Raw genomic sequence first — 13,290 nt, 5'->3', positions numbered from 1 at the left:
TATGTGTGTGTGTGCGTGTATAAATACCTCTCCATAAGAGGCAAGAGTGAGAAACTTGAGTTTCTTCCTGCTGGAATGAGTGGACATGTAGCTTATTGTGTAATATAGAGCAATCAACAAGTTTTATTTTTCTCATGAAGTCTGATTAAAGTTCAACTGAGGACTAGTGACCATAGAATGAATAGATGGCATTTTTCTGTATTATTTTTCTTTACAGAAAAGTTTTTTGAGTGCATAATATATGGTATGGGTCTAAATTAATGTCATATGATGTTTGATTTCTATCATTGAGAAGCCAGGGAATATCATTATCTCCTCCTCCACCTCTTCTTCCCCTCCCCTCCCCTCCTCTCCCCTCCCTGCCCCGGAGCCTCCTAGGCTTCCAGGAGTCAGAGGTAAGATCATTTTTCTCTCTCATTAATAAAAGGTTATGACATTACCAGTTGCCAAGTGCTTGGTAATTTATAAAACTTAGTTACAAAAGAACAATTTATGGCACTTTTTCTGCAGGTTCAGTCAAAATGTTTTTACGTGCTAGAATCTATAGAAAAAACTGAGCACGTTGGTGTGATAGATTTTACCTAATTGTATGTTGCATATAATACATGTCTCAAACTTTTGGAAACATGGATGTGGACAGACCTTACAGAATACAAATTAAGACCCCGCTTGACTTTGCAGAAATGAGAAGTGTGGAAATGACATCTTTATACTATTGTATGAAGACAGCTACATTTGGGAATCACTGAGGAGCTGCAGACATGCAATTCCACAGGATGTTATTGTTAGAATCACTTCCCAGACTAAGAGGCTGACATTTTCACGGTGCAAATCAGCTTCAGAATACATTCGAGCACAGATAAATAGGACAGGCATGTCAGCATTGCTAAGGACAGAGACTTAGAAAGATCCAGAAAGGAAATGTGCTTTTCTGTGGCTCAAGAGAGCAGTGAAATGACTTAACATTGTAGAAAGGTGTAAGATTTCACCACTTGAGGCCATGCAAGTTCCTACCAGAGATTTGCAGGTTTCTCACAGCCTGCTTTGAAACCTCTCTTGCTGACCGCTATCACAACCAGATTACTGTGTTGGTCAAAAAAGACAGTGAGAAAGAAGATGACAGACTACCTCTAAATTTTAGAGAGAAAGATTTTCACATGAGTTCTTGCTAAAATTCTATTTATTTAGAAAAAGCAAGGAAGACCTTAAAAGTTTTAGTAGAGTACCCAATACCTTCTTATTGTCCCCAGTTTTGTGGAATATGATACTGTTAGGTTCTGGTCCTTTCACTATAGCAAGCAGAGAGTGAGTTTGAAGAAGACCTTAAGCACTGGCTGTAAGAATAGGTTGGTCTCTTTGTCCTGCCCTGACAGAAGTGGATGCCAGCTTACTGCATGATGAATAGAATGGCATGACTTACAGTAGCACCTAACTCTAAGCATTGAGTGCACAAATGAGGAATTTTCTGTATGAGAATTAGAGAACAGACCATTTTACAAGAGAATGTTTGAAACTTTCAGAGTAAAAGTAGGGAAATAGTTGATTCCCAGACTTACTTTTTTTGTTTACTGTTTGCTCTACATTAAACTTTGATTTCTTGTAGATAGTATTCTCATAAACTTAGGTGTGGTTCTGTAGTGTAGATCCAGCATGTAATGGAGTATCAAATTAGTGCCAGTCAGAACTGTTGCAGCAGAAAGTCTCATGTATAGATGAGTACTGCTATCCTTAAAGCTAGTGCTCTCTCCAGTTGGTTCACCATTCCTTCAAACACAATCCTACAAAATAGTTTAATCTGAGTCACAATAAATTGTGCTAATTAATCAACTGAGTCCTTGCAGAATTAATAATTCTGTGAATTTAAAATGTTCGGTGATATGGTTTGTATTTTTGTTTTATAGAGGCTGACCTCATTCCTGAACTGAATGAAACTGAAGATTATGAGGTATAGCATTAATTTATTTTTGAAAGAGTATTTCAATGTGATACGCACATTTCAACAAACTAAAATATATATTCTGTAAGAATTTGCAGGTCTGTTTCACCAACTGAATGTATTGTCTGCATTTATACATACGTGCATATGTACACACATACAACCTTCACTTTCAGTGCTGTTTCTCCCTAGGTAACTCTAGAGATACCTTCCTACCTACACAGTTATCTGGAGCTGGAGATACATAGAGAATTGAGGGAAATTACAGCATATGCTGAAATATTCTTGAGAATAGCCCATCCAGTTACTCTGAGTGAATTCAATGACAAAACTATGAATTTGGGAGAATCAAAGTTACCGTGTAGTATTAAGCCTTTTAGAATTATTTAAAGAGAAATCTGTCTTGGTCTTGCTTATAGCAGGTAGATCTTATCATGTGATAAACTAGAGTATGGGAGGAAGGCACTTATCCTTTAAAATAAGATTTGTGTGTGTCTTCTGTTGATTGAAATTAACAGCTATCATTTCTTATCACAGAATTCCAACATTTTGGAGGCTTACTTACTCTCACGTCTTGAATTCAAGTTAGAAATTAAAGCTTACAATATAACCCTACTTTAAACCATTTTGGATGTTTTTATGATATCTTCTGTAGAATTTAAATTTTATTTCTATATTTGTTAACTTGATTTCTCACATCCCAGCAAGGAGGAAGATGAAAATATCACATTGAAATTTTTAACTCAGATCAATACTGATTTTACAACATGACCAGTTCCTTCAGTAAGATCCACACTGGTATCAAGTAATCCCTCAGAAAAATTACTGTTTCAGTCTCTGGCCACAGTATTGTCACTGTGTGGCATGTCCTTGTTGGTTAAATGCAGATATAGCTTTTTCTTAACTTTCTACCTATTTACTCTCCCTTCTGTCTGTGAAAGCTGACTAACCAGTGACTTAGTTATAATATCTATATTGATGTAAATTATGTATTCAGGTTATTATCTTTCCTCTGCAGGACAGTAGCTGAGCACTAGCATACGTCAACTTAGTCGATAACTTTACTTGAACCAAGATAATTTAAAAGTGCAGGCATTGCCCTTCAGAAGACAGGTTTTCACAAATGAGGGGCTGTTCAGTCCAGCCTCGGTTTGAGGAAACACAGTCTAGGGGCATTTGTCCCTACATTATAAGTATGTACCCCTTGAAATGAAATCCATATCTGAGAGTCGTGTCTGAGATCCCCTATATGGTGAGTGCAGTAGATATTCCTGAAAGGAAGGGACTTCCGTGTGAAGCACAGCTGTAGTCTGGTGATTAAGGCCTTCACTCTGGTAGGACTGGATAAAGTTAAAGGTTATTATTAACTGTGTATCCTAGTTAATAATTTATTCAGTCACACTTTGTTTTGAGCACCTTCCTTCCAAGACTGTTGACTTTGTGTTCATCTCTCTACAATGCCTTGCTCTCTTCAGTGCAGGAGAAGGTAATCAGTTCAGCTTAAACTGCAGTAGAAACTAGTTTTACCACTACTACTAGCACATCATCAAGCCATGTCTTCAAAAGATATACAGTTTAAACTGTATTTGGAGAGCACCATTTTGCATGATCAGACAGTGATAGGGTGAATGTCTTTAAAATTAAAAAGGGAAGATTTAGATTAATAAGAGGAAAAAAGAAAGTGATGAGGCATGGGAACAGATTGACCAGAGAAGTTGTGAATGCCCCATCCTTGGAGTCACTCATGGGCAGGTTGAATGGGGCTCTGGGCAGACTGATCTGGTGTGGCAACCCTGCCCACAGACAAGGGCTTGGAACTAGGTAGTCTTCAAGGTTCCCTCCAACTCAAGTCATTCTGTGATTGTTTCCATTTTGTTAGAGTCTTTGTCCTACTGGTATCTGTTAGGCATATGTGTGCCTATAAAACCAAGTCTGTTCAGCAGCTGAGAGTACTCCTCAGTCTACTTTGCAGTCATGCCGCTTGTGCAGAGCTATGCTGCAGCTGGCAAAGTTGGGCATGGCACAAAGTTAGTGGTACTTATGTACTTGGTCAAAATACTGCCCCTCATGAGCAATTGCCATGATTCCACACTACTTTTCTGGATTTGGCTCAAGGAAAGTTGAGGATAGGGACATCATATTTAGACATACACATATTTATTTACTTATCTATTTATCTATTTATTAGATCTGGCCTTAAAATTCAAAACCCTAATGTAGACTTTTTAGAAGTTATATTTGTGTTCAGCAAAGGAAGGTCGGTGACAGGGACCAGGTGGTATCACTCACAACACTTTTGATACTGTTGTATGATGATCTTTTACATCCTGAAATCATATCATCTAGGAAACAATGATGATTCATCACATTTAAACACAGATCATATTCTGTTACTATAGCAGTTTAATCAATATCAGAATACTGGTGCAACTCTCTAAAATAATCTGATCGTAAAGTCAGTTTTCTTTGATGTGTACTGCAAATACAGTTGCATTTTATTAGAAAGATGTAGGCCTTCATGAATAATAAATACCGTGAGTAGTTTTTCTCTCTCATGCATTTAAGAAGTTATTGAGCACAGATTTTTGTTTGTCTTGGAAATAGGCAGCATTTTCAAGTGAAGAGGATACTTATTCTTGTAACTAGGTATTTTGTCAATGGTATTCTCAGAGGTGCCGGTTGTTTTGTCCTTTTTGTTTTTATGAAACCAGATAAATATATTATTGCAGCTTTGGATTTCATTTGTGTGTGGTGTCTATAAGCACTGTTAATTGTCTTCGGCTGTGATATTTTTTCAAAGGATGAAGCTGATGAAAAAGAAACAGAAGTGGATGAAGAAACTGCAGTGATTCCTAGCACTGACAGTGCAATAAAACAAAAAAAGAGGAAAGATTTCCAGATGACTACATCAAGCTACAGTCAAGAAAACATGAGGACAAAACCTAATGAAGCTAAAATAAATAGATACTTAACAAGAGAAGAATTGCCTGGTAAGGATGAGGTTTTCAAGGCAGTTTATTATCCTACTTCTCCACCTGTCAGTGAAACCTCTGAAGAAGAAGATCCTTTTTTGGAATCCCAAATGATTACTGAAATTCCTCCTCAATTCACTGACTCCACCAAAGGCATAGAAGAAGAATACATATACCTTTCTTCAGGCACTGAACCAACCAGGATAACCACTACAGGCCATAGTGGTGAAGATTTCTTATTATCTCCTTTTAAACCTGATCAGGAATCTGATGACTTTTGGAGTTCAGTTCTCACCACTTCTTCAGCACATCTGGTTACAGAGGAGACCTCCCAAGAAGACATCCTTCCTTCAGGAAGCCCAGATATAAGCATGCATGATGTTCTTTACCAAGGCTCTGTTAAATATGTTTCAGAAGGTGCTGCACCCCCAAGGTCTGATGAGCCTCCAAAGCACACATCTTCCACTGATGGAAATCTGTGGTTTCATAATGCTACAGAGCTGACAACTCAATCTGTTGGTACATCGGATAGCAGTCATTTGTCTCAGACCAGTTACACTGAGGCTTATGTAGAGGGATTAAAGCCAGCTACAGTGCCCTATTCCGGCAGCCCAGTGGTTTCACAAGACACATCAGATGCGGATTTAGAATTACCACATTATTCTACTTTTGCTTTCTCCTCTGCTGAATTATCACCTCACTCTTTCTCTTCAAGCTCTGGAGAATATGGTTCTGCTTCTGCTGCCAGTGAGGTACTCTCTCAGACAACTCAACCAGTCTATAATGGTGAGATACCTCTTCAACCTTCCTACAGTAGTGAAGTGTTTCCTCTAGTCACCCCTTTATTGTTTGACTCTCAGATGCTCGACACTACCCCTGCTACATCAGATAGTGATGTGACCTTGCATGCTACACCTGTATTTCCCAGTGTTGATGTGTCATTTGAACCCACCCTGTCTTCCTATGATGATGTACCTTTGCTTACATTTTCCTCTGCTTCCTCCAGTAGTAAAATGTTTCACCGTCTGTACACAGTTTCTCAAATGTTTCCACAAAGTGCTACTCCGGCTGTTGCAAGTGATAAGGTGTCCCTGCATGCTTCTTTGACGTTGGCAGAGGGTGATACATTAATACAGCCAAGCCTTGCTCAATATACTGATGTGGTGTCACATCAAACCACTCACGCTGCTTCAGAGACACTGATATTTGGTCATAATAGAACTCACATATTTTCTGAAGTCGAACCATCCAGCAGTGATTTAAATGTGCATGTACTATCTACAATGTCTGAACATCCTTATGCTTTGTCTAGTAATGTGGGCTCCCTCCAAAGCTTTACTGTTTCTTATGACTCTGCAGAATTTGTGCATGGTTCTGTTGACGTATTTCATCAGGATCCTTTATTTAGCAGCTATAACAATGTACTGGTGCATAAACCTTCCTCTGTAACATCACAAGCTGATACTTGGCTGCAGCCTACGCGCTCTCTATCTAGTGATATGGATTGGTCTGAAGCATACTCTGGTAGTGAGTCCCTTTTGCCTGATACAGACACTTTGACCATACATAATGCTTCTTCCTCTGATTCTGTAGATGAAATTACATATGAATCATCTGGTTTTAGTGATGCTAATAAGGTGCTTCAAAAAGGTGATGTATATGGAGATGAGAAAGAACTGCAAATTTCTTCTTCTTTAAGTGAAACGGCTTCCAGTGCTGAAAGTAAAGTGATACCTGAACTTTCTACATCTGTTTCTAATAATGATGTAATTAAGCAGACCACGTCTCTGCAAGAAAGCCTACTTCCTGTTTCTAGCACAAAGGGAATCCTTCCAGTCTCTCTTGCTTTTCCCACTACTAAGGTATTTGATTATGATATTAGTAAACTTACAGAAAATCGCCTTTCCGTTCAGCCTTTGCATGTTACACCTCCAGCCTCTGATGACACTTTGCTTAGACCTATGCTTAGTGCAATCTCAGAACAAGCTGTCTCTGCCCCTGCTTATAGCAAAACATTATCCGCGACTCAGCCGTACTTTTATGAGGCCTCAGCTACATTAAATAATGACGCTTTACTGCAGTCCTCCTTCCAGTCTTCTGGCGATGGCACTCTGCTTGACACAGCTGCAGCTGTGCCGAGTGATCCAATATTGGCTGAAAGCTCCAGGGTTTATAAAGATAGTTCTGCATTTGACCAAATATTGCATCAAATGGCACCAGGTTCTGCTACAAATGAAACTATGCTGCCTTCTGCATCTCTACCTTCCGTTGCTGATATGTTGTCAAACACATTTAGTAAGCCCACAGCGTCACTTCAAGGTTTATCTGTTTCTTATGCAAGTGAGGAGTATGTTTCATCCAGCTTGTTTAACAGTGAAGATGTTCAGCAGGTTATGCCTTCATTGTACAGTAGTGATGTTTTGTTCCAGCTGACCAGTTTAGAAAGTACAAATGCCTTTCCCCCCCAAGCAACAGATGCAGTAACAACTCCCTTCCTAACAGCTGATGCATTACCACATGTAGCTACTCCTCCAGACAGCCATACCTCTGCAAGTGTTTTTGAACCAAGTGAGACTGACAGTGTGTCTTCAAGTTCTCCATTTGGTTTTGATCCAGTGCAAATGCCCACAGTGGTTTCTGATACTGACATGTCCATTCATCACACCCTTCTTTTACCAAGTGCACATATTTCTGTTACAGCTGCTCCTCCCAAAAGTGAGAGCTCTGTAACTTTGAGTAGGTTACTGATTCCTTCCAGAGAATCCTCTGGGTTGTCTCCCAGTGTCATGTCCAGTACTGATTTGTGGCCTTCTGTAGTTGAGGATGACTACGATGAGTATGATGATGGCTTCCCCATAAGTAACTGTATCTCATGCTCTTCCCATAGAGAAGATGAGGATATGGTAGTAGAGGAACAAAATGCAGAGGTAAACAATAACAACCTAATTATAAACTCACATTCTGAGAAACCTGAAGAAGAAGAGAGAATTTCGACTGCTGCATCAGACAGACAGATAAACCATGCCACGGACAGACATACATCTGTACCATCTCTGACAGCGAGTGTGATACCTGAGAAGCACAACGACCCGACATTTTTGGAGAACCATATTCAAACCGCTAGTGTCCCATTGCAAAACACATCAGAGTCTAAGTCTTGGGCTGTTTTTACAAGTGATGAAGAAAGTGGTTCTGGCCAAGGTACCTCAGATAGCCTTAATGATAATGAAACGTCAACAGATTTCAGTTTTCCTGACCTTAATGAGACAGACACTGAAGGGGCAGTTGAAGCAGGTAACTCAGAATTAACTCCTGGATCATCACAGTCATCAGCCTCGTCTGTAACTAGCGATCACTCATCAGTATTCAACATCTCTGAGGCAGGTTAGTTATGGATAAGTCTAATGCATACCATGGAAAGTTGTGAGGGGGTACTTTTGTGCTGTAGAGAATGAGGTTTATATGTAACAGAACAAGAAGAGGGACAGTGGGGGTGATTAAGGAGGCGCTGAGGAGCAGGGGTGCATACTGAGCAGGTTGCCTTGTGCATGCCACTTCTGTCTATGTCAAACTGCACCTGAAACTCTTCAGTAGGAAGATTTGTGCTCTGCTTTTGGGTAGATGTGTACCATCAGCTGAAGTCGGGTGGTGCACAGTCTAAGACCTGTTTCAGTGTTAATGGTTTAATTTGAGTTTTAAAGGTATAAGAGAGATGTAAGTTCTTTGTACAAAGACATTACCAGAGGAAATTATACCAGCACAAACATACCTCTGAGATTCTGTTCTATAATTGTGGCAGCACATTTTCTCCTTATGTTTTATTTTGTATTTTCTAAGGTGTATTGAGCAAGGAAGAAGATGCTTCAGCTTGATTCTGATTCATCTTAATTTGCATAAACATTCATCTTCATTCTTATTGTTTATGCCATCTTCAAATTTCAGTAAGATGAAGAGATTTTTATGCTAGTTTTGCTTATTTCCAGTGTATCAAAGCTGGGTTCTCCTGTACTTGATCATATATATTTTTCCTGACTATTTCTCTTAAAGTCAGTGAGAGATTTGTGAACTGTGTTTCCAGAGATGAGGTCAGAAGGCAAAACTGTGCCTTGCATAGATAAGAACCAGATAAATAGAACATATTGCCTTTATATTTTAAAATGTGTTGTGGACACTTAAACTATTCAGACAAGAAATCTGAATTTCTTCATGTTAGAATATAGGAAACCCAAGAGTAAAATCAGAAAATATAACTGTGGCTTGGGGAAAACAACAAGAAGGTAAATTCGTATTTTAAAAGTAAATTGAACTTAAACATTCATAGCATCTGTAGGGGGCAGTATCATCCAACTAGATCGGTCTGAAGTGGAGTCTAGACAGCATGTGAAATTTTAGGCTGAATCCTACAAATACAGAGCAAAATGAAACCAAGTTGTACTTCTCATGAGCAACAGAATACTAAAATGAAAAGGTGATAGACTGGCACCATATAATCAGAGCTGGTAGAATGTGAAAAAATGGAAAACAAAAGAAAACAAAAATTAGAAAATATATTGAAATAAAGTAGAAAACATGGCAAAATTGTTATTAGACCTAACAAATTAGGCACTCTAAAACTGAAACAAAAAGGGAGTTAAGTTTAGTTGGTAAGTGGTTACCTCATAGTTTAAACTGCAAAACACATTTCCTAAAAAATCAGAAAAAAAAGGAAAGGAATATTTCAAAACTCATGTGACAAATGTAAATGAATTTTGCCACTGAAGATTTGGAGTTCACATGATAAGTGTCATTTTAGTTAACAATGAGCTTGAACTGTTACTTCAGAAAAGTACTCCAAAAAGATTATGCATGTCTGGAGTACAACAGACAGATTTTATCTTCTAAATATTATTGAAAGACGTCATACAGTATCACTTCATGTACATTATTTTTTCCAATAAATCATGCCAAATACTGCCTTTTAAAAACTGGAAATTAATTGTGAGCATGTCTAACGTGGTCTCCTGTGCATCAAAAATATCCTTGCTTAACTCAGATATGAAGTAACAAAAGTAAAAATAAAAAATAAAAGAGAAGAAAAAAAGAAAAAAAGAAAAAAGCCCACAAAAAAAAAAAAAAAAGTTATGTATATATTACTGTGAAGTCATCAAAAATTAATGAAACGTCTTCTTGCTTAGACTGCTCCAGAAGGAAATGTCATTTAAACTTTACCCACTCTTTATTGTAGTAGTTGATGCATATTTATGCCTGTTCTGGATGAGGACTTTCTTTTAAAGACCTCTATGGCTACCTAAACCTTTCAATTTCAGTAAGAGAAATCAACATGAAGAATAATGGACATAATCTAAGCATGCCAATTGTTAGAGTGTAGAAAATCTGCTGTTCAGCTGCCATTGTTGGAGTGATGGCCAAGTGGGCAAGAAGCTTCATTACAGGGATCTATTGCTCTTTTTCCAGCTTAGAAGAATTGGACTTGGTCATGCAGTGTGAAGGAGCCCTGTTATCACACAGATGAGTCTGGGTCCTACCCTGTTAATTACTCTAGAGTTGAATGAGCAAAGTGAATGCCTCAAAGGGATCGTATTCTGATCTCTCATACAGATATGTAGTTTCCTCTTGAATCAGGATTGATTTTAGTCTACTTGCCAGAAGCTTGGAGACAAATTTTCAGATGCCTTTCTTTTGCCTGCAGTCACTTTACACATGGAGATACAGGACTGAAAAAGCAGTGAGTGATTTGGGTGACTGAGCACTTTGAACTAAAACCAAGAAGATAACTGCAATATCAGGACCTAGACATCTTTTTATAGAAAGACCAAAAACTAAAGAATATGAAAGCAGATACGTGCCTGGAAGTCTATGCTATGTGACCGTGACAGGTTTTTTATACTGTATTTAGTTTCTATGCTTTTTGGTCAATATTTTTTCAGATTCAGCTACATTCCCTCCTCCCTTTTGTCTGAAAACTGTCATGTAGAATTGGTCTTGAAACCTCACTGGAGTGCAGCCCATTTCTAGACAGCAATATCCTGTCCCATACAGAGCATTAATTGTATTAGAACAATTCACAAAAGCAGAAGACATGTAGTTATCTTAGAAAATCTAGTAATTAATTCTAAAAAGCGTGGACATGATTATTTCTGTATTTTGACTCATGTAATGGTCACAAATCACAGTCAGCTGCATAGATTTAAAAGAATCAGTTCATTTGTGTCAAAGTCTATGTTTTCAAGTGTATTCCTCCAAAGGGATGACCAAAGTAAAGTCTGCAGGATTGGTCTTTTCCAGCATTATGTTATGCTTCTTTTATGATCTTTTAAAATATACTAGTTTAATCTTCAAAGAGGTTCCTGTGCCCAGATATTATCATCATCCAGTATTACAGGGCTGACAGTTAAATCTAGATAATATCTAAATAACAGTTTGATTCCCAATAAACATGGAGGTAGGAAATTTAATTCTGGCTCCATTATAGTTGAAGGAGAAAGTGCTGCAATTGAATGTAATGGAAACTAGATTTTCTACAAGGCAAGTTACCAAATGAGCAGCATATTAAACTACAGAAGACTTAGGTGCAATAAAGTAACCACAATGAGATTTTCTGTTGTAAAAAAAAAAAAAAATAATAATAAAATAAAAAATAAAAGTCACAATTATTAGTCAAGGAGAAGTGATTTGCATTATGTGAGTGACAGTTTAATATCAGTGTGCTTTACACATTCCAATGTTATAAATTCAGATCCCTTAAATCATTTTACTTTCAGCTAATAAACAGATGAAAATAAAAAACTTTCTTCTCCTATATTTTAACAACAATCTGCTATTCTTACAAAGAAGTCTCCACTGCTGGAAGGCTGAATCACAAAAGCTTGAATACTTTGCTTTACCCTCTGTCTGCTTATTTTCTGTAAGCTGGTTTGCAAATGTATACATTTTCTGCAGTGCATAGTGAAAAAGAGAGGTAAGTGGTATCAAGTAGGCTCATTATAAGACACCTTCACTCATGCTGTGTGTTTGTCAGTATTTAAACATGGACTGTTTCAATTTTCTCTGACTGCAGAGGCAAGTAATAGTAGCCATGAGTCTCGTATCGGTCTAGCTGAGAGTCTGGAATCAGAGAAGAAGACAGTTATACCACTTGTGGTCGTATCCGCCCTGACTTTTATCTGTCTAGTGATTCTTGTGGGTATTCTCATATACTGGAGGTAAGTTGTTGCTTTGTTGTTGTTTTTTGGTATGGTTTGGGTTTTTTTTTCCAGTTCTAAAGAACATTGATTTGAAAAATGTGATTGACGTTATTGAGCTGCTTTATGGGAGAGAGACAGGGTCTTGTCTCTCACTGTGTGTCTTTGTTTTGCTCCCAGAGCTGCAGTAGAGTAAAGCAGCAGGCTGGTTTCTTTCCAGAATGCTCAAGTACAATTTGTTTTGGTTGCAGTGCTGAAATATAACAAATACCTTATATCCATACCAAGACTTTCATTTACTAATGCTGGAAGCCAAGTGAATTAACAGAACACTGGGAAGAACAGGAGGAAGAAATAAAATAAATAGCATGGAATGGGTTTGTTTCCTATTTTCCCAATCACATAACTATTAGAAAACAAACAGACAGAAAACATTGTTATCAGTTGTTATCAATTTAAGACAAGAATCCATGATCATCAACAGGACCGTATACATAAGCAGTTCATAAAGGACTGTAGGAATGGGCTGTAGCTGACGTGGAATGCGAGACAGAAATTAAGTAATCTGTCAGTGTTTTAAAATCACTTCCTGAGTAGCTCTCATGTCCAGTGACCAAAAAAATTGTTCTGCTTTGCGATCCTGCCTTAGAATGAGAATTTTTGCCCCCAGCCTTTGAAACCGTTCAACAGGTGATGAAGCAGATGAGTTTTGTGCATGCATGCATGCTCAGGTTCCCTCACAGGCATGTCTTCTGTCACTTGATAAGAAAATAAGAGACGGCAGACAAGAGTCCTGAAGACACAACCAATGAGGGCAAAAGACTGAGCCTATTCTATGAAGTGAGGTGGTCCTGGAATTCTTCTACAGTCTTGAGTCATGGCACAGATTGCTTCCATACAGCCAAAGGCTCTTCCCTCACAGGGGATAAAACAAGGTGGGTGCATTCAGATCCCCTGCCAGGGACAGTTTCTGGGCCTAACCCCAGAGTGTGTCAGGCATTTTATGCAGTAATACAAGTTGGCCTAAGCTATGAGCCAACCAGGAATACTGTTAGCAATGGGGAGGTGTTCAAGTCTTCAGGTTTTCTTCACTGGATGCAGATGAAGCCACGAAGTCTTCCTAGGGACAAGGCTGCTTAGGCTCTCACAGGCTTCCAAAATCCACACATAGCCCTTACCCCTTCCTGCAAGTGAGAGCTGC

The 13,290-nt window shown here is 38.4% G+C and overlaps 1 protein-coding gene across 6 annotated transcripts in view; it reads left to right on the top strand.

Annotated features, from left to right (window-relative positions):
• PTPRZ1 (protein tyrosine phosphatase receptor type Z1) overlaps window positions 1-13,290 on the top strand; it is a 128,703-nt gene that overhangs the window by 88,159 nt on the left and 27,254 nt on the right. For 4 of the 6 annotated variants that reach the window (XM_072333408.1, XM_072333399.1, XM_072333383.1 and 1 more), the window contains exons 11-13: window positions 1,902-1,945; window positions 4,737-8,292; window positions 11,966-12,110. In XM_072333408.1, coding sequence (XP_072189509.1) covers window positions 1,902-1,945; window positions 4,737-8,292; window positions 11,966-12,110 — 3,745 coding nt within the window. The remainder of the gene's footprint in view (window positions 1-1,901; window positions 1,946-4,736; window positions 8,293-11,965; window positions 12,111-13,290) is intronic. The other 2 variants (XM_072333424.1, XM_072333416.1) reach the window with 1 other exon arrangement.

Source organism: Excalfactoria chinensis, chromosome 1 (assembly GCF_039878825.1).
Source record: "Excalfactoria chinensis isolate bCotChi1 chromosome 1, bCotChi1.hap2, whole genome shotgun sequence".
In the NCBI taxonomy this organism is placed as follows: domain Eukaryota; kingdom Metazoa; phylum Chordata; class Aves; order Galliformes; family Phasianidae; genus Excalfactoria; species Excalfactoria chinensis.
Note: the sequence above shows the minus strand (reverse complement) of the source record. Positions and strands in the feature narration are given on the sequence as shown.